Source organism: Lagenorhynchus albirostris, chromosome 20 (assembly GCF_949774975.1).
Source record: "Lagenorhynchus albirostris chromosome 20, mLagAlb1.1, whole genome shotgun sequence".
Lineage (NCBI taxonomy): Eukaryota > Metazoa > Chordata > Mammalia > Artiodactyla > Delphinidae > Lagenorhynchus > Lagenorhynchus albirostris.
Window position 1 is genome coordinate 45,708,907 of NC_083114.1, and position 26,876 is coordinate 45,735,782.

The 26,876-nt window shown below is 49.5% G+C and overlaps 2 protein-coding genes and 2 non-coding genes across 6 annotated transcripts; 2 read left to right on the forward strand and 2 right to left on the reverse strand.

Annotated features, from left to right (window-relative positions):
• The first annotated feature begins 402 nt into the window (after positions 1-402).
• Positions 403-3,484, forward strand: PRR29 (proline rich 29). The gene is made up of 5 exons (XM_060135747.1): positions 403-462; positions 757-937; positions 1,014-1,120; positions 2,820-3,049; positions 3,211-3,484. The coding sequence occupies exons 1-5, from the start codon at positions 403-405 to the stop codon at positions 3,482-3,484; spliced, it is 852 nt and encodes a 283-aa protein (XP_059991730.1).
• A 902-nt stretch (positions 3,485-4,386) lies between these two features.
• ICAM2 (intercellular adhesion molecule 2) lies at positions 4,387-17,761 on the reverse strand. Of its 3 annotated transcripts, none has more exons than XM_060133308.1 (5): positions 17,558-17,761; positions 8,854-8,958; positions 6,858-7,124; positions 5,394-5,714; positions 4,387-4,721 (listed from the first exon to the last, which is right to left on the reverse strand). In XM_060133308.1, the coding sequence occupies exons 1-5, from the start codon at positions 17,562-17,564 to the stop codon at positions 4,543-4,545; spliced, it is 879 nt and encodes a 292-aa protein (XP_059989291.1). In that variant the 5' UTR covers positions 17,565-17,761; the 3' UTR covers positions 4,387-4,542. The 3 variants fall into 3 exon arrangements, with proteins under 3 accessions (XP_059989291.1, XP_059989292.1, XP_059989290.1); XM_060133309.1 differs by lacking the exon at positions 17,558-17,761 and adding an exon at positions 16,664-16,819; XM_060133307.1 differs by lacking the exon at positions 17,558-17,761 and having other exon boundaries at positions 8,854-9,064.
• Positions 17,762-18,721: 960 nt separating this feature from the next.
• On the reverse strand, positions 18,722-18,793 carry TRNAE-UUC (transfer RNA glutamic acid (anticodon UUC)). The gene has a single exon. It is a non-coding gene; the product is annotated as a tRNA-Glu (tRNA).
• Positions 18,794-24,379: 5,586 nt separating this feature from the next.
• On the forward strand, positions 24,380-24,452 carry TRNAD-GUC (transfer RNA aspartic acid (anticodon GUC)). Its single transcript has one exon. It is a non-coding gene; the product is annotated as a tRNA-Asp (tRNA).
• The last annotated feature ends 2,424 nt before the right edge of the window (positions 24,453-26,876 follow it).

A 26,876-nucleotide genomic window follows, 5' to 3' on the forward strand; every position in this document is an offset into this window, starting at 1 on the left:
TCACCCTAGTCAGTTGGGCACTGGGCCCCCAAAACCAAGTGTCCGAGTTGGGGCGGGCCTCCCCAGCCGCTCACGCATTCACTCAACAAACTCGGCCCCCCAGGCTCCGTGCCGGGGATGCCCAAGGGTGCGAGGTACAGCGAGGGATGAGCCGCGATGCCCAGGCAGCCACGGCGCGGGGGTTTGGATGTGGACATCTGGGAGAGAGTTGGGCCTCCGGGGGTGGGGGGTGAGGGTCCTCGGGACCCGTCGTCCCTAGAGGTGGAGAGAGAAGAGCAGGAGGCGGCGACAAAGGGCGAACGCCCCAGGCACCGGAACGCTGGCGGGACCTGCGCATGCGTAGGAGGAGACTTTGGCGTCGCCCAGCGTCGTCAAGGTAACCCTGATCCGCAGCAGCTGGCCATGGCCTCGGGGACTGGAGGGAGCTGGGGTCATCCCCCAGCACAGACTGCAGCCTCGACGGTGAAGGCTGAGTCGGGGACCAGAGCCTGCCTTTACCTGGAAGGCCTTGGGGGCGGGGTGGAGGGGTGGGCTGACTTGGGGAGCTGTCCCTGGAGGGTCTGAACCCTGGAGGAGTGGGGGTGGGTGAGGAGAGCGACCCCAGCCAGAGAGGAAGAGACTTGACAGGGAGGCCATGGGGCCGCGGAGGGGAGAAGCTCCTGCGAGGTTAGGGAAGCGACTCAAAGGCGTGGGGAGCGAGGAGGGGGTCCCCATCCCTTCCCCACCTAGTCTGACTGAGTCTCCCCCTCCCCCCAGCCCTGGGTGACCATTCCGCAGCCCCTCCTGTGGGCCATCCCACCTCCGTCCCCACGGCCGGGCCGCGTGAAGGAAGGTGAGGCTCCGGGATCTCCCCACTTTGTACCCCACTCTGCCCGGCACATTCTCTGGGCGTCCTTGCTGCACCCCCTCCTTCCCCCGCCCTGCCCCCGAAGCTGGAGTTGGGGAAAAGGCCCTGGGGTCGGGGCAAGAGCAGGGGGCTTCTGGCGCGGGCCTGCTGACCTCCCGTCCCCTAGACCTGCTGGACCTGATGATGCTGCAGAGCGCGCAGATGCACCAGCTGCTTCTGAGTGGCCAGGTGCCAGCGGTGCTCAACCCGGGGCTCGCCTGGTCCGGCCCGCAGGTGCGTGGGCGGGGGGTGGGGGCGTGGGGGTGGGCTACCAGGGCTGCCCACCTGCAGGGCCAGAGGTGGGCATCCATTTAGGGTGCCCCCACCTTGAGAAAAAGGAGCAGGCAGCAGGGGAGCCAGGAGCCAGCCCTCATCTACCTGGCTAGGTCTGTTCGGCAGCTGTTATGAGCCAGGCCCCCGTGTCAGCCTCCATGGAGTGGAGGTAGCGGGTCCCCAAATCCAGACCATTCGGGTCTTGTTTTCAAGGCTTCCCTGCAGTGAATCCCCCATTGGACTGCAGACCCAGGAGGGGAGGCACCATCGTACCCTGGGCCTGCAGCGTGCCTGATACTTATTAGGGGTTCAGTTGCTGTTTGTTGAACAAGTGAATGAATAAATGAATGACTATGAATACAAGGCAACTTTGGCTGTGACTGCCACAAAGTGTGAGGGCCACCTGGTTGGGGCATGAGGAGCTTCTCCTTGGAGGAGCAAGTGGCCTTAGAACCAGCCCTTGAAAGCCAGGCAGGATTCTGATGTTTGGAGGAGGTGAGGGGTGTGTCCACCATCTAGGTGCGCAGGGGCAGAATCAGGAGACAGAATGGAGGAAACCCTGTGTATATGTGGGGGGGGGGGTGGAGGGGGGAGGGGATGGGTGCATGGGAGGGGAGGAGCTCTAAGGCTGAGCCTTATTCAGCCAGCAGTGGGCAGCCTGAGAGGTCTGGAGGGGTGACAGCCGGGTGGTGAGAGGATGCCTGTCAGCTTGGAGGGAGCGGACAGAGATTCATGGAGGGGCCGGTCAGAGGAGTCGAGGCAGAGGGAGACCCTGAGGAGCTGCTGCCACCCCTTCACCCCCAGGCCCTCAGGGGGCCCTTGGGAGGAGCGCCCTACCTCAACAAGTGGGGCACAAGTGGGTCCAGGGACTGGGGCTTGAGACAGGCTGGGACCCGGGACCCTTTGCTGCAGTGCTGCAGTGCTTGCACCTGGACAAACGTCTCTTCGAGCCGCAGAATACAAAGGAAATGAGACTAAAAATAATGGCACGCATGCGCAGGTGGGGCAATTATGAACAATAAGATACAAAAAGGTCACCAATCAGTTGCCATTTCTGAGGTGCAAAAGTAGGGTACTGAGCATGATTCCTGCACACAGCGCCACCAAGAGGGTGGGCGGACCACCTAAGCCTCCCCTCCAGCCCAACCCGCCAATCAGTCCCTCCCCTCTCCCCATTTAAGAAACCAGCCCACTCTCCTTGGGGAGCGAGCGGGGGCACCTCTCTCTTGTTCTCACTCCCTCGTGCAGCATGAGTCCCAGTGAATTCCCAGCCTGAATTCCTTGGCTGGCTTCTTATCAATTTCTATTGATTAAAGAGTCCAAGAACCCTGTCCGTAACCCCGTATCCTGAGGCCAGGGGCAGCTTGCTGGACTCCTGGCCCCAGCTCTGGAGTCATACCTGGATTCCTCCAGTCCCTGCTTGGCCTTATTAGCTGGGTGACCTTAGAAAAGTTACTTAACCTCCAAGCCTCAGTTTTTCCCATCCGCAAAATAAGGAATAAATGTCTCCAAAGAGCCTTGCTTGTGTGTAGTAAATGCCCAATAAACAGTAGCTGTTTTGTGCTGGGTATCTGGAGAAATAATTTAGAGGAATGGAGGAGTGGTGGCTGGGAGAGCGTGATCCTGTATCATCTCCCCTCCCCTCTTGTACAATCCCCAGGTCTACCTGGAGGGTCAACAGGAGGCGGCGTATGAAGAGGAGGAGGAGACCGAAGCCCAGGAGGAGGGGCCTTTGGTGTTCCACCACCACTACCTGCCCTGCCCGATGCCTGCTCTGGGCCCCCTGCTCTCCTGGCCGGCCCCTCTCCTTTCCCCTCCCCTACCTCAGCCCTGCTTGCAGCACTTGGCCAGGGTTCAGCACTACCCTTCTACCTCTGGGAAAAGGGGGACGTAAGTGAGGCCAGGGTCTGGGTGCTGCCTGGGCCCTGCTCTGGGGCTGGGCTGGAAGAGCTGGCCAGGGGTCAGGCTGGAGTGGGGAAACTTGTGGGTGAAATTCCAGAGGCTAGCCTGGGGCCTCTGACGGGGCTCTTTCTTTTCTCTCCCCGTCCCAGGAGAGCCGTGCCCCCGCCTCCACCCCCCAGCGCCACAGGGACTGTGGGTGTGGATGTACCCCCAGCTTCAGGTAGGGGCCAGGTGGGTGGGCAGTGGGGCCCAGGCCTGGCGGTGGATCAGAAGGCCAGGAAGGCCATGCGCCCTGTGGGGCTGAGGGCCCCTACTGTCATGGCCGCAGACAACCGGCCTATCCCGTTCCAGTTTCCTCCTTGGGCTCCACTGAGGCAGGAGGGAGTCACGATGAGGGTGCTGTCTCCCCCCAGACTACTATGATGCCGAGAGCCTACCGTGAGGACAGACGTCAGCCCCAGGACCCATGCCAGCTTCACCGCAGAGCTGGAAATAGCCCTGGAGCCCCTGTGTGTCCCGCTAGTGCTTTTCTAACCCTGAACCTATGCCTGGCAGCCCTTCTTACCCCCTCAGCCCCAACTAGGCCCTCTCCCCGAGGTCAGTCAGTCCCCTCTCTACCCCACGGAGACCTTGAACCAGCCTGATCTCTGCTTCAGGGTGAGAGCCCCTTAGAGCAGCGTCCAGGCCCTGGCGGTCACATAACAGCCCAACCCTGTCCCAGTGATCGCTGCCTGGGCTGGCAGAGGCCTGGGAACCAGAGCCCTCCCTCGACCTCCACTCCCTCACCCCCCACCCCGGGGATGGCCAGCGCTGCGGCGTCTCGGGTTGGCCCAATAACCGAGCAGGAGGTAAGAGGCGAGGACAGCTTTTGTTGTCCGTGGCTCTCTGCAGGCCCAGAGTGATGGGGGAGGCCTGGCTGAGGAGATCCTGAAGCTGAGCCCTTGGGGCCCCCATGCTTACCCCTGGAAGCTGGCTCTGTTGACAGAAAGGAAAGGTCAGAGCCATGCCCTGCTCTGACACAGAGGGCCTGCGGTCCCAGAGGGCCACGTGGAAACAGAGTGTCTCTCTGCCCCTCTGGGCCATGGTGCATCTCCCCACCCACCCTCAGTAGGAATGAGTCGCTCAGTGTCCGATGAGGGTGGGCGTCTGGTGCCTGGGCTGGTCAGCATGGGGGTGCCCCAGGGCCTGGGCTCCCCGGGGCTCTGGAAGTCCCCCGTGAAGGAGAGGGTGGAGGGAGGCTGAGGGGACATTTGGAGACCGAAGTCCGGCTGGGCCTGGTGGCTCCCTTCCTGACCATTCCCAGGAGGAGACACTGAGGCACAGGGTTAAGTCCAGGTGTTTGTATTCAGACTAGGAAAGGGAGGGTCCCTGACGTCCTCTGCTGCTTGTCGTGGTCCTTCAGCCAGGGCTGAACCACAGCCCTAAGGAGCCATGCTGAGTCCCAGTGGCCGCCGTGCTGGTGGCCATGCCGCTCACGTAGGCTATGCCCGGTAGGCCCACCTCAGCCTCCTCCAAGCAGCTTGCACCCCGTAGGTACCTGTCCGCCTCTGGTGCCACTGCTGCCCAAAGACAAAGCACAGCAGGACAGATGTCACAAACAAGAAGAGTAGCACTGACACGACCGTGATGATGGCCACCACCTGGTTGTCTTGTGCGGGCTCTGGGGAGGGAGAGGGCAGTGGTCTTAGAAGTCCTCTGGCCCCAGGTACCAGGGCCAGAGGGGGAGCAGAGGTCCATCCATCACCCACCCACCCCTCGTCCTTCTGCAGTCACTCTGTGTTGCAGAGGTGAGTGGCAACTGGTATATCAACTAGAGGAAAGGGGGGCCGGGGTCCAGGCCACCAGCTGGGCCTCTGTGAGACCGTGAGGGCGGATGTCCCCCTGCCGCCAGCTCCTGGCACCAGCACGTGGTTGCTGGACACCACAGCCTGGACAGTGGCGTGGTCCAGGCCGAGCCCCTCCTTGGGCAGAGCTGAGGGAGCTTCTACCAAACTCTCAGAAGACAGAGAACATCTAGGTCATCTAGAGTCACAGAACAGCAGGGCTCCAGGGGATCTTAAGGGTCAGTCAGGCTACACTTGTCATTGCAGAGAGGGGCCAAGGCCAGAGAGAGGAGCTTGACTTGGTTAAGGTCACCCAGCTTGTTAATGGCCAAGCAGCTAGCTGGGGTCCAAGCTGGCAACTTGGAGAAAGCTCCAGGGAACTCCTGGGATCAAGTTCCTGGGTGCCTCCCCCTGAGCTGGCAGAGAGTGGGGCAGAGGTGTTTTCCTCCCACGAGGGGCTGAAAGTGAACGCCCTCTCCTTCCCTCCTCCTCCGGGGGCTCCCCCTCACCATAGACGTCGAGCGCCTGGGGATCTGAGACGCTGTGAATGAGGTCCCCGCCGCGAGAGCGCAGGTCCATCTCGGCCCGGCAGGAGAAGTTGTGGCGGTCGTCTTCCCGGTGAGCCGTGGTGTTGTGGGTGACCATGGCCTCTTGGGGGGAAAGTGTTGTCCCCACAAAGGTCTGGCTGTATACGATCTCACTGCCATGGAGCAGGGTGACAGTGAGACCTTCGAGGGGTGCCACAGAGGGCACCCTGCACTGGATGGTGAACGATCTCCCTACAGCCACTAAAGTGGGCCATAACTTCAGCAGCACTTGCTTTGGAGGGTCTGAAGGAAAGAAGGAAGAAAGGTCTGGTCAGGATGGGGGTGCAGTTCCAGCAGGCTCCACCCAGCCAGGACCATCCCCGTCACCACAGTGTTCTCAGGAAGTGGGCTGGGGCCTGGCTGCTCTAAAGTGTAAAAAGAGGAAGGAGGAAGCAGTTCAGGGTGAAGGATGTACTGGGTGGTTGTTTTATGGACATGAATTCTGGAATGGACAAGAATGGAGGTAGCCTGGTGTCTACAAAGAAAAGGTCCAGAATCTGTACAGTCAACTAGGAAGATATAAAAGTTTTGGACCTGTCTGCTTCCTCTCCAAAAATTAAATACAAATTTCAAAAATTAAATGGTTGGACAATTATGCTGAGAGAGACTTAGAAGGGAGTACTCATTGGAACTGGATCATGAGCTGTGAGATTCCTCACTTCAGAGGTGGAGGCCGGAGTCAGACCTGCCTTGGCTCTTCAGGATCGGGCTCTGAGCTACCTCTAGCCCTTAGCTATTAAACTCGGTGGTACCCTGGGTTCCTTTTTGAACTAGAATGCCTTGCCCCCATTACCCCAGGATAATATGTTAGGTATAGGACATCTTTCTATTCATCTGATCCACTGATGACAGTTTCGAGCGATACCCTCGGTGCCAAGCTGTTGAGAGAATCCCAGTCTCTCCAGGGTCTCCATGGCCTCTGGGCAGGTGTGTGTGTGATGGTCACACATTCGCCAAGGGCCCTCAGGGGGAGATAAAACCACGCCTCAGCCTTCTCTCCGGGAGGCCAGTGGGCTACTGCAGAGTGTCCCAGCCCTCCTGATGGGGCCCCCACTGCTTGTCATGGGGCGCAGGGTGTTCTGGTGATGGGGTGCTACCAAGCTAGGAGGAGACTGTAGCACGGCATGGGAAACAGCTTTTAGATTTGTCTAAACCTTGCTTGAATTGTCCTCCTCTGAGCAAACCTCAAAACGAGGGTTGCCAACAGGCTCAAGGAGGCCAGAGGAGGGTGTGAGAAGATTCTGAGCCCATGGACTGGGTCCAGGAGCCCAGGGAAGTGGGGGCCATAACGAGAGCACCCAGCAGCAGTAACAGAGCAGCTCTGCGCGCGTTCGGTAGACACAGGCTCTGGTCTAGGGGAGCAGGGCCCCGCGGTGCCGCACTCACGGAACACACTGATGTTCAGGCTCTTGGACTCCTGCTTCCCGGAGCAAGTGAAATGGCAAATGACATCTGTGTCCTGGGAGATGTTGAAGACCTCATACAGCTTCCACTGATCCTGTTCCTCCAGGAGAGTCTTGTGTAGGGTGGTCTCCAGACCACCGGTGTTGGGCTGGGTACAGGTGGTACTACAGTTAATCACCTGAGACTCCCCGGACTCCACCATCAGCTGCTCTGGCCACATGCGTACCTCGAATGCCTCCTCGCCAGACCCTGGAAGACCAGAAACACTAGGCAGGAGAAGTCCCTGCTGCCCTGCCCAGTGGAGCTGCCCGCAGCGGGCAGTCTGATGAGGGGTAGAGGTCCCCTCTGCTCCTCTCCCCTTGTTCAGACCTTATCGCCTTGGGTCTAGACCACAGAGACTGTGACCCCCCTGCAGCTGTCTCCCTGCCTCTAGTTGCTGTTCCTCCAGCTCGTCGCCTCCAGATTAGTCTTTCTCATGCACGTCTTCTATCTCCATGGAGAGGGATCTTATTTGATCTACGAGGCCCAGCCCAAATGTCCCCTCCTTCGCGAAGGCCTCTCTGAAATGGAGGTGGACTGTGTCCTCTGAGCCCCCATGGCCATGGGTTCGACTCTTCCCTCCCTCCTTTCCTCTCTTCTTTGCAAATCCTTTTTGAACACCGGCTGTGTGCCAGGCACTGTTCTAGGCTCTGGGGATCCAGCAGGGACCAAAGCAGACCAAACCCTGCCCTTGCGGCGGTCGCATTGCAGCGAAGGAGACAGACAATAATAAACAAGTGAACTAGCCAGCTTGTCAGTTGGTGGTAAATGCCTAGGAAAGGAAATAGGGAGTGGGGTGGGGTTGCCGTGTTAAATCGTGTAGTCAGCACAGGCCTCACGGAAACACCGACATTTGAGCAAAGAATGAAGGAGGTCGGGGTGGTGGTGGTGGGGAGCCCAGCAGGCAGGTATCTGTGGGGGGAGGGAACCGCCAGCGCAGAGACCCTGGGTGGGGAGGAGACCAGATGGCTGGAGCTCAGCGAGGAGGAAGGAGGGGGAGGCGAGGTCAGGAAGGTAATGGGACCACCTTGCAAATGACTCATATTCATGCTGGCTCTCCCTTGGACATTCTGGAGCTTCTAGAAGGCAAGGCCCAGATTTCGCGTATTTCCCTTTGTGCTCAGCACAATACCCTGTGTGTGGCACAGAGCCAAGAAATGTTTCAGGCACGACGCATTTCAGGCCTTCCGCGCTCGCCTCCCACTCGGTGAAGACCAGAAGGTCCTTGATCCCAGCCAGCTGGGCCCGTCCTGTGTCCTGTGCTCCTGCCACACCCGTAGACCCCCACTTAGCCCTCAGCTAGTGGCATATAATGAAGGGGCAAAAGAGGGGCTTTGCAGGGAGAGAGAGCTGGATTTGAAACCTGAGTTTGCCAGGTACCAGCTGTGTGGCCTTGGGCAAAGTGCTTTCTCTCTCTGAGCCCCAGTTTCTCCATCTGTCAAATGGGCTAGTAATCCCTTTCCTGCAGGGTTGTCGTGAAAGCACCTGGCAGGTTGTCCAAAACAGAGTGCTCAGCCCACGGAGGCATTTTCCTTCACGGTCCCCTGGACCTCCTGGAAGGGGCTTCGTTTTCGCTTTCATGGTCGCCACAAGGTGATGCCCTCTGCTGCCCTCTGCTGACCCCTGGGCCACCGCTGAAGACTCGCTGGGGCGTGCCCTCACCTGCCCTTGAACCCCAGCCTCCCTTCACCTCTCCATTTAGTCTCCACAGCCTGCCACATCCACACACCATGAAGTTATGGGGTCCGGTTCCCAAAAGGCCAGGACCCCTACCCGCTGCCCAGGGTCATGGGGAAGCCAGGCTGGCACAGCATCCTGTACCCATGGCGACGGCCTCTGTGTTCAAAGCCTCAGCGACTTCAGGACCGGGACCCCCTTCCCTGCCTGAAGGGGAGGGGGTCCTGGCTGGCACGCGCCCCGTCAGGAACCCCAGGCTCACCTGTGCAGCAGAGCAGGGCGAGGAAGGCCGAGAGCAGTCCCCAGCCACCAAAAGGGGACATCTCGAGTGGCGTCCACGGGCTCCCAGGGAACAGCCGAGAACCGCCTGGAGAGAGATGGAGGGCGCAGGTCAGGGAGTGGTGGCCTGGAGCCGCAGCCGGAACCCCCAGCCTTCTGTGAGCTGATGACCACATTTCCTCTCGTTATCTGAGTGGTCTTGGGGAGGCCACGTGGAAGGCTGGCTCCCAGGGTCCCAGGTCTCTAAGAAGCCAAGCAGAGGAAGCTGGGAAGCAGCTGATAAGCCAGGCAGATGGGGGGAGCGCCGGGGGCACACGTGTGTGTGAGTGATGTGTGTGCACACGGGATTCCCGTGCGCTGTGTGTACACACAGGACAGCGCTGCCTACAAGCCTCAGATCTGGGGAGCCCCAAATCCCACAGGACACACTGTGGGAGTCCCCTCTGCGTAGGGATTTTCCAAGTTGGAAATAGGGTTTAGGAGGCAATAGCTGGATGTTTACCTCCTTCCTCTGCCCCCTACCCTCCCCTGCTCTTAGATTTCTGGTGATACACACTGTCCCTGGGCACTTTCTTCTCTTTTTTTTCTCAGCTAAACGTGATTTCAGATTACTAAGAGAAGGAGGAAGGAAAAGGAAACTAGCATTTAATTGACACCTATTCTTTTCTAGGGACTAAGTTAAGGTTTTAATACATTATCTCATTTAATTATCACACCAAGTCTACACATTTTGATTGTGCATCTGAGGAACCTGGGGCTCAGGTGAATTAGGTGACAGAACTGAGGTGAGAATTTAGGAATGATGAGTAGTTGGTTGGATGATCAGTGGTTGTCAGGGATTAAAGGGAGGGAGGGATGAACAGGCAGAGCACAGAGGATTTTTAGGACAGGGAAACTACTCTGTATGATACTACAGTGGTGCATGTGTGTCATTATACATTTGTCCAAACCCATAGAATGTACAACACCAAGAGTGAACCCTAATGTAAACTATGGACTGTGGGCGATGATGATGTGTCCATGCAGGTTCATCAGTCATAACAAATGTCCCACTCTGGTGGGGGGGTGGGGGGTGTTGGTAATGGGGGAGGCTGTGCGCGCGTGGGGACAGGAGGTTTGTGGGAAATCTCTACCTTCCCCTAAGTTTTGCTGTGAACCTAAAACTGCTCTTAGGAAAAAAAAGTCTACCAAAAAAAAAAAAAAAGCAGCTCAAACACACTACCTGGAAGGCAACCTTCTGGGTTAGCGTTCTTACCGACTATGGATTGCTGTTGAAAATGCAGGATCTTAAACTCAGTTCTTAGCAGGGTTTAGTGGAAGTCATGTACTCAGTCATGCCTAAATTCTCATCTCAGATTCGATTTTTAAAATATTTAAACAGAAAACCCAGTTCCACATTGTTTACAAGACACATGTAATGATTAAGAGTATGGAATGGTTGAAAGTCAAAGAATGGAAAAAGATATACCAGGCAAAAGCTAACCCAAAGAAAGCCAGAAAAGGTCTATTCGTATCAGACAAAGAGGACTTTTAAGACAAAAATATTGATATTTATTAGGGATAGAGTGAGTACCTAGATCAAAGGGTCAGTTCATCAGGAAATTATAATAGTTCTAAACTTGTAAGCACTTAGTTTGAAGGAACTACAAAGAGATAAAACCATCATCACAGCAAGAAATTTTAATACAATGTCTCTCAATTATGAATAATGAAGCGGACAAAAAAATCAGTAAATGAATGGAAGAGCTGAAACATATAATGTAAAAGCTTGATCTGCACCTATAGAGAATACAAATTCATCAAAAAGATAAGTTTTAAGACCCCTATATATTTGGTAATTTAAAAACATACTCATCCATGGGTCAAAGAAAAAATCATAAATAACACATTTTAAAATTCTTAGATTTGAGTGATAATGAAAATATCATAGATTATAATTAGTTGGATGCATCAAAAGTGGTACTTAAAGGGAAATTTATAATCTTGAATGCTTGTATTAGAAAAGTATATGAAATAAGTATCCAATTTAAGTAAGAAGTCAAGAAGTTATAAAAAGAACAACAAAGTAAACCCAAAAGTAAACTCAGAAGAGAATAATAAAGAACAGAAATCAATAAAATAGAAAACAAAGATATGGTAGACAGGATCAATAAAACCAAAAGTTAGTTCCTTGAAAAAACCAGTAGAACAGGCAAATCTCTGCTGGAATTTACTTATAAACAAAGGAAAGCACAAATAAACATTATTAGGAATAAAAATAACTACATAACTACAAGATTAAAAAGAAGACTATACAAATGAACAATCTAACTTACTCCTAAAGGAACTAGAAAAAGAAGAACAAAACCCAAAGTTAGTAGAAGGTAAGAAATAATAAAGATCAGAGTAGAAATAAATGAAATAGAGACTAAAAGCAAACAAACAAACAAAAAACAATAGGAAAGATCAGTGAAACTAAGAGCTGGTTCTTCAAAAAGATAAACAAAATTGATAAACCTTTAGCCAAACTCATCAGAACCAAAAGAGAAGTTACAAAAACACCTCAGACATAAAAAGGGTCTTAAAAGATTACTGTGAACAACTATAAACCAATACAATGGACAACCTAGAAGAAATGGATAAATTCCTAGAAACGTTCAATCTCCCAAGACTGAATCAGGAAGAAATAGAAAATATGAACAGACTTATTACCAGTAATGTAACTGAACCAGTAATAATAATTTTTAAAATCCCAATAAACAAAACCATAAAATTCCTAGAAGAAAACATAGGCGGCATGCTCTTTGGCATCGGTCTTAGCAATAATTTTTGGATATGTCTCCTCAGGCAAGGGAAGCAAAAATAAACAAATACGTCAAATTAAAAAGCTTTTGCACAATGAAGGAAACTATCAACAAAACAAAAAGGCAGCCTGCTAAATGGGAGAAGATATTTGCAGATGTTATATCCAATTAGGGGTTAATAGCCAAAATATACAAAGAATCATACAACTCAACATAAAAAAAAAACCCTATTAAAAAATGGGCAGAGGGGACTTTCCTGGTGGTCCAGTTGTTGAGACTCCACACTTCCAATGCAGGGGGCCCAGGTTCAATCCCTGATCAGGGAACTAGATCCCACATGCCACAACTAAAGATCCTGCATACCGCAACTATGACCTGGCGCAACCAAATTAATTAATTAATTAAAAAAAAAAAACGGGCAGAGAACCTGAAGAGACATTTTTCCAAAGAAGATATACAGATGGCCAACAGACATGAAAAGATGCTCAACATCACTAATCATCAGGGAAATGCAAATCAAAAACACAATGAGATATCACCTCACACCTGTCAGAATGGCTGTCATCAAAAAGAAAACAAATAAAAAGCATTGGCAAGGATGTGGAGAAAAGGGAACTCTTGTGTACTGTTGGTGGTGTTCACTGATAGATGCATGGATAAAGATGTGGTTGGTATATCTATACAATGGAGTATTATTCAGCCATAAAAAATGAAATCTTGCCATTAGCGAAACATGGATGGATCTAGAGGGTATTATGCTAAATGAAGTGAGTCAGACAGAGAAAGACAAATACTGTATGATCTCACTTATATGTGGAATCTGAAAAAAAACCAAATGGGAATTCCCTGGCAGTCCAGCGGTTAGGGTTCTGAGCTTTCACTGCCAAGGGTGTGGGTTCAGTCCCTGGTCGGGGAACTAAGATCCTGCAAGCTGCGTGGCATGGCAAATAAAAAACAAAAATTACACCAACATAATAAAGGCCATATATGACAAACCCACAGCAAGCATCATACTCAATGGTGAAAAACTGAAAGCATTTCCACTAGGATCAGGAACAAGAAAAGGACGTCCACTCTTGCAACTCTTATTCAACATAGTTTTGGAAGTCCTAGCCACAGCAATCAGAGAAGAAAAGAAATAAAAGGAATACAAATTGGAAAAGAAGAAGTAAAACTGTCACTCTTTGCTGATGACATGATACTATATATAGAAAATCCTAAAGATGCCATCAGAAAACTACTAGAACTAATCAATGAGTTTGGTAAGGTTGCAGGATACAAAATTAATGAACAGAAATCTCTGGCATTCCTATACACCAACAACGAAATATCAGAAAGAGAAATTAAGGAAACACTCCCATTTACCATTGCAACAAAAAGAATAAAATACCTAGGAATAAACTTGCCTAAGGAGGCGAAACACTTATACTCAGAAAACTATAAAACACTGATGAAAGAAATCAAAGATGACATAAACAGATGAAGAAATATACCATGTTCTTGGATTGGAAGAAGCAATATTGTGAAAATGACTATACTACACAAAGCAATCTACAGATTCAATGCAATCCCTTTCAAACTACCAATGGCATTCTTCACAGAATTAGAATAAAAGATCTTAAAATTTGTATGGAAACACAAAAGACCCTCAATAGCCAAAACAATCTTGGGAAAGAAAAACGGAGTTGGAGGAATCAGACTCCCTGGCTCCAAACTATACCACAAAGCTACAGTAATCAAGACAGTATGGTACTGGCACAAAAACAGAAATATAGATCAATGGAACAGGATAGAAAGCCCAGAGATAAACCCACACACCTATGGGCACCTAATTTACAACAAAGGAGGCAAAAACATACAATGGAGAAAAGCCAGCCTCTTCAATAAGTGGTGCTGGGAAAACTGGACAGCTACAGGTAAAAGAATGAAATTAGAACACTACTTAACACTCTACACAAAAATAAACTCCAAATGGATTAAAGACTTAAATGTAAGACCAGACACTGTAAAACTTTTAAAGGAAAACATAGGAAAGACACTCTTTGATATAAACCACTAGATCTTTTTTGACCCACCTCCTAGAGGAACAGAAATAAAAACAAAAATAAACAAATGGGACTTAAACTTAAAAAGTTTTGCTTTTAAGCAAAAAGCAAAGGAAACCGTAAACAAGACAAAAAGACAACCCTCAGAATGGGAGAAAATATTTGCAAATGAAACAACAGACAAAGGATTAATCTCCAAAATATATAAACAGCTCATAGAGCTCAATATAAAAAGCACAAACAATCCAGTTAAAAAATGGGCAGAAGACCTAAATAGACATTTCACTAAGGAAGACATACAGATGGCCAAGAGGCACAGGAAAAGATGCTCTACATCACTAATTATTAGAGCAATGCAAATCAAAACTACAATGAGGTATCACCTCACGCCGATCAGAATGGCCATTATCAAAAAAGCTAGAAACAATAAATACTGGAAAGGGTGGGGTGAAAAGGGAACCCTCCTACACTGTTGGTGGGAATGTAAATTGATACAACCACTATGCAAAACAGTATGGAGGTTCCTTAAAAAACTTAAAATAGAACTATCATATGACCCAGCAATCCCACTGCTGGGTATATAACCTGAGAAAACCATAATTCGGAAAGAGACATGCACCACAGTGTTCATTGCAGCATTATTTACAATAGCCAGAACATGGAACCAACCTAGATGTCCATCAACAGATGAATGGATGAAGAAGACGTGGCACATATATACAATGGAATATTACTCAGCCATACAAAGAAACGAAATTGAGTTATTTGTAGTGAGGTGGATGGACCTAGAGTCTGTCATACAGAGTGAAGTAAGTCAGAAGGAGAAAAACAAATACCGTATGGTAGTGCATATATATGGAATCTAAAAAAATGGTACTGATGAACCTAGTTGCAGGGCAGGAATAAAGAGGTAGACATAGAGAATGGACTTGATGACATGGGGTGGGAGGGCGAAGCTGGGGTTAAGTGAGAGTAGCATCAACATATATACGCTACCGAATATAAAATAGTTGGCTGGTGGGAAGCAGCAGCATAGCACAAGGAGATCAGCTCGGTGCTCTGCGACCATCTGGAGGGGTGGGATAGGGAGGATGGGAGGGAGGCTCAAGAGGGAGGGGATATGGGGACATGTGTATGCATATGGCTGATTCACTTCGTTGTGCAACAGAAACTAACACGGTATTGTGAAGCAATTATACTCCAATAAAGGTCTATTAAAAAATAAAATAAAAAACAAAACAAATAAAACCAAACAAAAAACAGGCTCATAGATACAGAGAACAAATGGGTGGTTACCAGAGAGAAAGGGGTGGAGAGGGGTACAAAATAGGCGAATGGGATTAAGAGGTACAAAACTCCAGTTACAAAATGAGCCACAGGGATGTAACACACACTATAAGAAATATGGCCAATAATATTGTAATAACTCCATATGGGGACAGATGATTAACAGACTTATCGTGATTATTTCATAATGTATGCAAATGCCAAACCACTACGTAGAACACCTGAAGCTTACATAATATTGTACATTATAGTTCAATTTAAAAAATTAAAATAATGTTATCTTATAATTCAAAAAAGAAGAAGCCTATACAAATTCATAGAAACAGGGCTTCCCTGGTGGCGCAGTGGTTGAGAGTCCGCCTGCCGATGCAGGGGACACGGGTTCGTGCCCTGGTCCGGGAAGATCCCACATGCCGTGGAGCGGCTGGGCCCGTGAGCCATGGCCGCTGAGCCTGCACGTCCGGAGCCTGTGCTCCGCAACGGGAGAGACCCCCCCGTACCACAAAAAAAAAAAAAAAAAAAATTCATAGAAACAAAGTAGAACTGTGGTTGCCAGGGCCTGGGGGAAGGGGGAAATGGTGAGTTGTTTGTTTAATGGGTATAGAGTTTCAGTTTTGCAAGATAAAAAAGTTTTCGAGATTTGTTGCAAAACAGTGTAAATGTAACACAACCATCTTTAAAATAGTACATTTAAAACCAGTTAAATAGTGAATTTTATGTGTATTTTACCATAATTGAAAATTTTATTAATACAACATTATAAATCAACTATACTTCAATAAAGTTAAAATTAAAAAGACTATAAATCATTTATGTCAAGAAATATGAAACAAAGTAGACCAAATCTTAGAAAAAACAGAACTTACCTAACTTGATTTAAGAAGAAATAAAAAGCCTGAATGGTTCTACAGCTATTAAAGAAATTATATCCATGCCACAGCTAGAGGAAGCCCGCACACCACAAAGTAGAGCCCGCGAGCCACAACGAAAGATCCCACGTGCCGCAACGCATGCCGCAACTAAGCCCCGGTGCAGCCAAATAAATAAATAAATATTTTTTTAAAAAAAGATGAAATCTTGCCATTTGTGACAACACGGATGGACCTTGGGGGCATTACGCTAAGTGAAATAAGTCAGATGGAAAAAGACAAATACCATATGATTTAATTCATATGTAGAATATTAAAAACAAACTAAAAACAAAATTAAATCCATAATTTGAAATCTTCCCACAAAGGAAATACCAAGTCTAGATAGTGTTCCAGAAGTTTAAGTAGAGATAATTCTAATTTTATAAAAACTCTTTCTGAGAATGCAAATCGCAGGAACACACTCTTAACTCTTTCTATGAGGCCAGTGTAACCTTAATACCAAAATGAGACAAGAATAGGATGAAAAAGGAAAATTAGAAGCCAGTCTCACTCATGAATATAAATGCAACAGTAAGAAAAATACAAACAAACCAAATCTAGCAGTATATTAAAAATACTAGACATCATGTCCAAGTTGGGCTTATCTCAGCTATGCAAAGGTAGTCTAACAACAGAAGAGAAATCTACGTATGTCATTTATTATTGTTGGTAATAGTAAACTTCGGTGCTCTATGTCACATTACTTCTGCCCTCCTCTGACATCCACTGTATTTACAGCACATAATTTCCTGCAAGCTTAGACTCACCTTATGCTCCAGTGTCTCACCTCAAGCTTATATCACGTTGCTTTTTGTGTTTTGCCTCAGGGTCTTCTTCAATGGCTTTAGGAGTCACTTATCTGCCTGCTAGTGTTTCCCAGAAGCATAGGAGAGTTAAGTTCTCTAAGATGAAACCCTTTCATCCCTAAGATGAAACAGGAGCTGGTGGATACATGCTCCAGTCTCCTTCTTTTGGGGAAGGCAATTCTGGGCAGCATCCTGTAGACTTATCAGAGGTCCCCACAGATTTGAACTTCCTTTGCCTACAGCTGCAACAGCAATTATGCATCGTTAATTGGCTTTTTCTCCTTTGCTCCCTGCTTCCTGGCATCACCTCTCAAATAATCTACCGGAACTGAAGTCCTTGTTCCAGGCTCTATTTTTGAAGGAGCCCAAACTAAAAACTTACATTAATAGATTTAAGAAGAAAAAAAACTATGATCATCTTAGTAGATCTAGAAAAAAAAATGATGATATTCAACATCTTTCATGATAAAAGCTCTTAGCAAACTAGAAGGAAACTTCCTGGATGGCCTGGGCCCATGTGGCCCATGGCAGGGAGGCAGCCCCGTACCTCTAAGTTGGTTGTGTGGTTGACAGAGCAGGGGAGGGAAGAGAAAGGACAAAAACAGGAAACAACCGCGAAAACCATAGGCCGACAATGGACCGAGAGACGCAGACGTGAGCTCCGCAGAGCAGGGACCCTCTGGCCGCAGGGAGCTCTGTGCGTCTCCAGCCCCTGGGCTTGAGGGAGGCCGGGGAGGGGTGGGGAGGCCCAGGGAGGGGAAAGGACAAGAACTCAAGTCTTGATTGACAGTCCATCCCAAGCCCTTTCCACTCTGCCACGAGGGAAACGAGGAGGAGCAAGGAATGTGCACTTACCTGTCATCTGCTAAAGGGCGTGGCTGCGATGGGGAAGGAGGGTGGCCAGGGGTCCAGCTTCCAGATGCCGCTTGTGGCAGGGCTGCCACCCGTTCAGCAAGTATAATGAGGCTTTGGCCCAAACTCCCCTCTCAGGAGTCACGTGCTTCCTGTCCCAGCCGTGACTCCAGACTAACCTCACTTTCAGTCCGTTACCTCGTTTTAAACTCTGTTAAAATATACACCCTGTAAAACTGACCATTTTAACCATCTTTAGTGTCCAGCTCTGTGGCATTAAGTCCACCCACACTGCTGTGCAGCTATCACCACCACCACCCCTCTCCAGAACCGCCGTCCCTCACCTTCATCCCGAACTGAAAACCCTCTCTTTTCAGCACTGACTGCCCCTCCCTCCAGCCCCTGGCAGCCACTGTTCTACTTTCTGTTTCTCAGCTGGACTGCTCTAGGGACCTCACACGAGTGGAATCACACGGTATTTGTCTTTTTGTGACTGGCTTATTTCACTGGGCATGATGTCCTCAAGGCTCATCCATGTCATAGCATGTGTTAGAATTTCCTTCCTGGGGGCTTCCCTGGTGGCGCAGTGGTTAAGAATCTGCCTGCCAGTGCAGGGGACACGGGTTCGAGCCCTGGTCCGGGAAGATCCCACATGCCGCGGAGCAGCTAAGCCCGTGCGCCAAAACTACTGAGCTTGTGCTCTAGAGCCCGCGAGCCACAACTACTGACGCCTGTGTGCCTAGAGCCCGTGCTCCGCAACAAGAGAAGCCACTGCAATGAGAAGCCCGCACACCGCAACGAACAGTAGCCCCCGCTCATCGCAACTAGAGAAAGCCCGCGTGCAGCAACGAAGACCCAACGCAGCCAAAAATAAATAAATTTATGAAAAAAAAATTTCCTTCCTTTTTAAGGCTGAATAACACCACCTTGTACGAATATACTCCATTTTGTTTATCCATTTATCAGTCAACAGACACGTGGGATGCTTCCTCCTTTTGGCTCTTGTGAATAATTCTGCTGTGATCATGGGTGTACAAACATGCCTTTGAGTCCCTGCTTTGAGGCAACTCAAACTCTCTGAGGCAAATATCCAGAATTGGAATTGCTGGATCATATGGTAGTTCTACGTTGAATTTTTTTTTTTTCTTTTGGCTTGCAGGATCTTAGTTCCCTGACCAGGGATTGAACCTGGGCCACGGCAGTGAAAGTGCCAAGTCCTAACCACTGGACCACCAGGGACGTCCCTCTCCAGTCTCTCTTCTGATGTGTGGTTTCTGCACTCCTGGGAGCCTTTGATGAATGAGACAGTTCCAGGATGAGTTGCCCTCTGAACCCCTGCAGGAAGCTTGTCAACATCACAGAGCTGGGTCTTCCTTGTATTTGACGTGCCCTGCCACCAAAACATCTTCTTAACAACTAAGAACTATCGTGTTCTCAGATCTTTTCACATCGGCCACCTCGCCTAGCAATTTAAAAAACCTACCCTGGCAGAGTAGCTTTGTACCAATAGGCAAAAAGTATCAAAGCTGGGAGCAGAGGTGGGTGCTGGGCTCACCCACAAGCAGAGGTTTTGCTCCCACAGCTCCACCCCTCATAACTACCACTGAAACTCCCGGCTCAGCAAAAACACAAATTAGATCACGTCAGGGACCAACAGGACAGTCAAGGCCACGAATGCTGAAGGTCTGCTGGCTTTGAAGCGACCCCTCTTGGTACGTTTGTGCCTGGATTTCTTCATAGAAGTTCTTTTGAAATATTCCTGTCATACTGCTGGTCAGACAAAGCCAACGTAGAACGCTGGGTGGGGACGTCACGGCAAGGCTTTGAGGGGCCCTTGTGACTTTACGGTTTGGATAGCATCTGTCGTAGACACAAATAAGGGTGCGTGTCTCATTCATCTTTTCCCCAGGAGTTATGTCTGGACTTATCTTTTTTTAAGGGGAAGCCCTCTTTTCTCTATTTTTGATAGGTTTTCTGGGGCACTTCTGTCTTCCTACTTCATCCCACCTTCCTGGTCAAATGATTTCCAAGGTTGGCATAATGGTACCCAACCTTCAGGTCGTCCCTTGATTTTGTTTTGTTTTTTTGCGGTACACGGGCCTCTCACTGTCGTGGCCTCTCCCGTTGCGGAGCACAGGCTCCGGACGCGCAGGCTCAGCGGCCATGGCTCATGGGCCCAGCCTCTCCCCAGCATGTGGGATCTTCCCGGACTGGGGCACGAACCCGCGTCCCCTGCATCGGCAGGCGGACTCTCAACCACTGCGCCACCAGGGAAGCCCCGACAACAGCATTTTTAATTCTTAGTTGTTGAAAGCCAAACTGCAGAGCAATGAGGAAAATATGAATACAAATGTGTACGTAGTTCACCGCAGATTGCCGTGCCTGACGCACTGCCCCTTCACAATTCAGACTTTGGGGTTTTTTTTAATAAAGAAATGAATACATTTTATTAGAACTTGTTATAAATATTTTTATTCTCAGAGCTGAAATGCTAAGCCATTATTTAAATTTTATCTCCATTTTTTAATTAGTTATCTGTTCTATACATATTAGTGTATGTATGTCAATCCCAATCTCAGACTTTGTTTTGTCAGAGATAGCATCTCGCTGCACTTGGGCACTCCTCGGTCCAGGGGAGTAAAGAGAGAACCGCCCGGAAAGAGATTGTGGGTGCTTGAGGCCATGTGGCAGGAGCCCCGACAGAGCCCCCCAGCAGCTCACTTGGCATCAGGTCCCATAACCACTAATCAGAGCTGGGTCTGTAATAACCTGGATGCTGCTGGTTCTGGTCCTGGGACCACACTGTTTTTGTAAGAATGAAAAGGTGTTCTCAATTTAAATAAAGTCAAGGTAATCACAACTACAAGTAGAAACTAGAGATTTGGAGTAGAAATGCTCGCTAGGGCCATGGAAGGCCAGTGCTTCCTAGAGCAGGCAGTAGGCTCACTGGCCTGTAGACTGAATGACGGAGATTGCGGGGTCAGTCTAGCAGAGTGGAGTTACAAGGAACCGTGCATGAATCTCTGCTCAGCCCATGCTGGCTGTGTGACCTTGGGCAAGTTGCTTAACTTCTCTGAGCTTCAGTTTGCTCACCTGTAAAATGGGGTCGTGCTTCTTATGTATGCATACTACGCATGGTAATTGAGTAGGCATTCAGCAGCAAGAGATTCAAGTCCAGGCCTTTGGGATCTCACAACCAAGCTCTAAGGCCCTCTCGCCCACCTCACAGCCCCCTTCAAAGGCTTTTATAATGATTCACAAAACATTGGGTCAGAGCCTGGCACAGTGAGCACTCAACCAAGATTGTGGTGGTTGTTACAGCTGGTGCCTGGACACGTACTTTTCTCTGTCCTTATAGGCTATGCTCAAGGACAGCCTAGTACGTGGCTTGACTACTGCATGGGTCTACAGAGTGTCAGATCCCAAGATCACCCCCATACAGGGAGGGGCCCGACATATGATGTTATGTTATACAGGTTACGTTTAGTCCTCGAGTGAGAAAAGTTTGTGAATATGTATTACTTAGAAACCTACTGGCTCATGAAGGACTTGAGTTGTTTATAAAGCCAGGCCCTCTGGTCTTCTTTTTGGAGCCCAGCCCCCTCTCATGGGGAGCCACCCTGCAGAGTGGGAAGGAGGAGCCAGTAGCCGTGGCAGGTGACCTGCTGAACCAAGATGCTGGGGCGCCAGGAGGAACAGTGACTGCACATGACGCCATCTAGTGCCCACAGTGAGCAAGTGTCCTGCCACCCAGTCTAAAATGTCTGACCATTAGGTCAGCTGTAGGTGATATTCCTCTACAATCACAGGGAGGTCTGAAATGAGCTGGGATCCTGAGAGAATATTTTTAAAGGGGGTGATCTATGTAGATGCAGCAAGTTTACCCATAAACATCAAACAGCCAAAGAGCTGAGGGAGGGCAAGCCTGAGAGGGTCTCTCATAGAAGGGAGAGAACCTTCTCTCTGGAAAGCATGGATGTCAGGGTAGCCAGCTGCCCTTTTCTTCCTTTAACCGTAACTACAAGAGGGAGAATAAACTGAGATGCTTTACTAGGAACTCAGATGGGAAACTGGACGCTTTCCTTAGGAAATATGCCAAAGACAGCTCCTTGGCTTGTTAGAGAGAGCAAAGGCAAAAATCCAAGAGACATACTCTTGTTTTTTTACTGTGAGGCTGTTTTCTTTTGGGGACTGAGTATTAGCTTAAGAAATATTTGAGTATAGTCAAAGATCACTTTTAAAAAATCAATTAGAGGGCTTCCCTGGTGGCGCAGTGGTTGAGAGTCTGCCTGCCCATGCAGGGGACACGGGTTCGTGCCCTGGTCCGGGAGGATCCCACATGCTGTGGAGTGGCTGCGCCCGTGAGCCATGGCCGCTGAGCCTGCGCGTCCGGAGCCTGTGCTCTGCAACGGGAGAGGCCACAGCAGTGAGAGGCCCGTGTACCGGCAAAAAAAAAAAAAAAAAAGAAAGAAAAATCAATTAGAGCACAGGGAACTATATTCAATATTTTGTAATAACCTATTAGGGAAAACAATCTGATAAAGAATATATATATGTATATATACATAAATATGTATATATACAAATATATACATATATATATATATAAAACTGAATCACTGTGATGTACACCTGAAACAAAAAAGATACTGTAATTCAACTATACTTCAATTAAAAATTTTTTAGTTAAAAAAATCAATTAGATATTACCAGGTGTTTATGGTTTTTAACCATTAGAGTATGTGTCCAGGGTCAGGGGTGACAGCCATGGGGTCTGGGCCCAGTGGCAGCAATGGGACCTTGTTGGGTTAGTTCAGGGGCTTGAACCTGGCCTCCCTTTCCCCCAGCTCTGGGTAAGCTCTGCAGCTGTAATGAGGCCACCCAGCCACAGGTGCTGTCACAACAGAGAACCACCTCAGTTCCTCTTGTAAATAAAAGGGCTTCAGGCATTGGTGAGGTCAAGGGCCCAGCAACCTCCTGGGGCTTCTGAGCCACTTCCCATAATGATCCAATCAGAACCGGAGGGTGAGTTAATCCACCCACGTGCAGAGTCCTGGGCCTCCTCAGGTATAAGCTGCTGGGTTCCCACCAGCTCCTGAACTTTCACCCATTTTCAGATCAGTGCTCCCCTTCCCTCAAAGTCTCCCCATTAGCACCCTGAAACGTGTTTTACTGGAGAGAAATTTGCCCACATCCCTCACCCCTGCACAGACCCTCCCTTTGTTTCCTTGCCCTGACTGGAGCTGGGCCCCCTGTGAGGATGCCTCTTCCCCCATTCCTCGTATCTCGGGGCTGGGCGGGCACTGGGTACTGGCTGGCCCCACGTGGCTTCAGCGTTCTGGAAGCAAGCCCTCCCTCATGTACCAGTTCTGCATCTCAAGGCCACTTCCCCTACCTGGAGTTCACAGCCGTTCCTCCTACCCGGGGTCCATGGAGGACATTGGCTCTTCCTGTTTCCCCCTACCTCCCCCACCCCTGACTCCTGCTGTCACCCTGGGCAACCACTGTGTCTACCAGAAGGCCCACCTGAGCGCCAACATCTGCTCCATTCCTCAACTACAAGTCTTTACCTCCATCCTACCACCCACCCCTTCAGTCACATCTTACTTTGTCACCACGCAATACTGCTTCCCTCCATATTCTTCATCTCCAGAATCTTCTCCGACCGCATCCCTGTCTTCCTCCATCAGTCTGGACCCCAAGGCCAACCACTCTCCCATCCACGCCCCCAGTGTCCCCTCTTTGCTCCTGCTGTGCCCCTATGGTATCCCCCATCCCCAAACAGACAAGGTTTCCTCCGCAGGCTGCAGCTCTAGCCAAGGTTGCCTCCACCTACAGTTATGCATGAGTGAGATGTAGCTAAGGAGGGCAGATTTACCCAATGGAACCAGAGAGAGGCTTCAACTTGGAGACTCAGGGAAGGAGGGTGGAGGTTGGGAATGACATGTGGGAACTGGATTTAACTAGAAGTTGGTTCATAGAACATTTGACCCTTCCTCCCTACCCCTGATGTAGAGGGGCAGACAGCAGTAGCCAATCCCGAGGCCAACGATCAGAAGATTCTTCTCCAAAGACACTTAAGAACCCCAGAGCAAAGACCTCTGCAAGCTGGCATTTAAGGGTTCCCATACGGTTACCTAAAAACAGAGCTCATCAGTTGACAAGGTCTACCCACCAACATGGGGCCTCAATCACTTTTTCATGGCCTCATTTTTAAGTGTGTGTAACCTATCAAGGATCACCAGACATTTAAGAAAATCTGCAACTTGGGAAAGATCAAGATAAACAAAAATGATCTCAAAGGATACAGAGGTAATACAGGGAACTGAAAAACACACAAAAAAAGTCTACTTGTTTTACTCAAATACTAATTTCCCCGTAAGAAAGGGACAGGGATCAAGAACCCTTGGAGATTAAAAAAATGATTGCTGAGGGACTTCCCTGGTGGTTAAGAATCCACCTGCCAATGCAGGGGACACGGGTTCGAGCCCTGGTCGGGGAAGATCCCACATGCCGCAGAGCACCTAAGCCCGCACGCCACAACTACTGAGCCCGCATGCCACAACTACTGAGCCCGTGCTCTACAGCCCACGAGCCACAACTACTGAGCCTGCGTGCCACAACTACTGAAGCCCGTGTGCCTAGATCCCGTGCTCTGTAACGAGAAGCCACCGCAATGAGAAGCCCTTGCACTGCAACAGAGTAGCCCCCGCTTGCCGCAACTAGAGAAAGCCCACATGCAGCAACAAAGACCCAACGCAGCCAAAAATAAATAAATAAATAGATTAAAACTCTTCTTTAAAAAAAAAAGATGGCTGAGGGATTTCCCTGGTGGTCCAGTGGTTAGGACTCGGTGCTGTCACTGCCGTGGCCCTGGGTTCAATCCCTGGTCGGGGAACGAAGATCCCGTAATCTGGGGGGATCGTTTAAAAAAAAAAAAAAAAAGGATTGTTGAAACTAACAAAAGCATCACAGAAAACTTGGAAAATTTCCAAGAGGCACAAAAAACAACAAATGGAATATAAGAAATAAAAGATAAGTGACATGGAGGGTTAAACCCAGAGTCCCAACATTCTACTGTTAAAAGTTCCAGAAAATAAAAAGAGAAAACGGAGGGGAGACGACTGTTTAAAAAATACAGAAGCACATTTTTCTTAGGGGAAGCACGCAAGCCTTTAGGTTAAAAGGGCTCCCCCCGTGCCCCACACCCAGACTTCAGTGCAAACAAGCGTCAGGAGACCATCGCAAACGTTTCCATGGATCACACTCTGCTGACACGGCAGGGGGCTGGGGGTGGGTCCTGGGGGGTCCCTGACTGAGGCCTCGGCCTCATTCTTTCAAACCAGATGAGCCGGCACTCCGCCCCTGCTGCAGTAAGACAACTCACCCCGCCGTGGAACTGGATGACCAGCTACCTCTCAGTCCCCGGCACTGGCTTGTGGAAACCAGGATTTTTTAAAAAAGTATATCCAATATCATTCAAATTGGAATTTTAAAACTGATATTCATTTTTAACAGGTGAAAGTCACACCACAGCATTAACGATGATCATCTTGTGAAACTTCTTTCTATAATAAGCATCACCGGGAGGTTAAAGAATGCAGAGGCCCTGGCTTGCTGAAGCAGGATAGGGCCTGGGCATGTGTATGTTTACCAAGTTCCTCAGACCATGGCTCTGATACCGTTAAAGTTTGAAAACCACCGGCTTAGCTAAAAACGTTTGAACCATTGAAAAACGGCACTGGGCTTTGTCAAGATCTGGTTACAGCAAATCCGACATAAGAGGGCTTCCTTTTCAGCCAACACTTTCTCCACTCTCTGCCTGCCCTCCCAGCCCCTGTGACAGCCACCAGCCACCTGGAGTGACACACCACGGCTCACAGGCTGCAAGGGGAAGAGCAGCTTTGCTAAGCAACAGCTGTGGTTTTATTGTGTTTTTCAGCATTGCGGTTTTATTGTGCTTTTCCTGTTTCTTCCTTCTGCAGCACGAGAGAAAGAAGGTGGGCTTCTGAGCCTCCCAGAACGGAAGTCAGACCTCAACCTCCACACTTCGCGGGGCCGAGGGTAAGTTATCCACCTTCTGACCCTTTGTCCCCCCTTCGCTCCCCCTAAAATTGTTCTGGGTGCTGAGGAGAAGGCATCTCCTCTCCATCTTCACCCTCCACCCCCTCCCTTCCAACCTGGCCATCCCAGTCCCTGGGAAAAGACCACAACAAACCCTGCAGCCTTGTGCCAAGGAAGGGCAGTGGGGGATGCGCTATTCCCTGCCCCACCCACCTCCCCTAGTTGCGTTCAGCCTACATTGCATCAGGTGTTGCCCCAGCACGGTAACCATCCAGGTAAGCCAGTCCAGGTAACCATCAGGGCCAAACATGTTATTTGTTGGTGGGGAAAGTCAGAGCAGCAGGTAGAGAATCCCTCTTCTCCACGCCCTTGCGTCATCTGAGAGCACCAGCTTTCGATCCTGCTAAAGGCAGACAGTCCAGCATCGGCCTCACATTTCCTGGGCATATGTAGTGGCCTTTTCCCTGGACCTGTACCTACTGTCTGAGTCAGGAGGGCTCAGCTCAGCCGCGGTGATGAACCCAGACATTTCTGTGGCCGAGTGCAAGGGTTTCTTGTTTCGCTGATGAGAAGTCTGTTCTGAGTCAGGTGACCCTGATTCACGTGGCTTCCGTTTTGTGCCTCCACGATGGCCCATCACTGAGTCGAACGGAGAGCACTGGAGTGTCGTGCTGGCTCTTAAATGGACCAGTGGCCGGAATTAGTCACATGTCCTAAGCTAACTTCAAGGGAGTCTGGGACTGCTGTCTTCCTGGGTATCCGGAAAGAGGAAGATAAGATCTGATGAAAATATAGCATTATTTCTGTCACTCCAAACACCCCTCCTTCTTTTCTTTTCTCTCTCTTTTTTTTTAATTAAAGGCAAAAATTGGAGATAAGGGTATATTCCCTCTAGGAGAATATCTCGTTAGCATGTAAAAGGCCTCTGAATGGTATTACAGTGAATAGGGAATCTATTTAATTCAGCATTTCCTGAACTTATTTGGTCATTGAGCCCTTTTTTTCTAAGTTTAATCTCCGTTGGAACTAGTATTCTAAGCCACAAACTTTGGAAATTGTCCTCCATGTGTCAGCTGTGGCCCTTGGTTCTCTCACCTGGTACCAGCCACCTCTCAGTGCACCTCGTCTGGAGCAGGGGACGTCCCTGGAGAATCCTGGAGCATGGCTACCCCACCCCAACCCATCGTGAACAGTTCTTTCTGGGCGCCTCCCCTCCCCACTTCCTGTGATTCACATCCACCGTGCAGCCCTTTTCCAG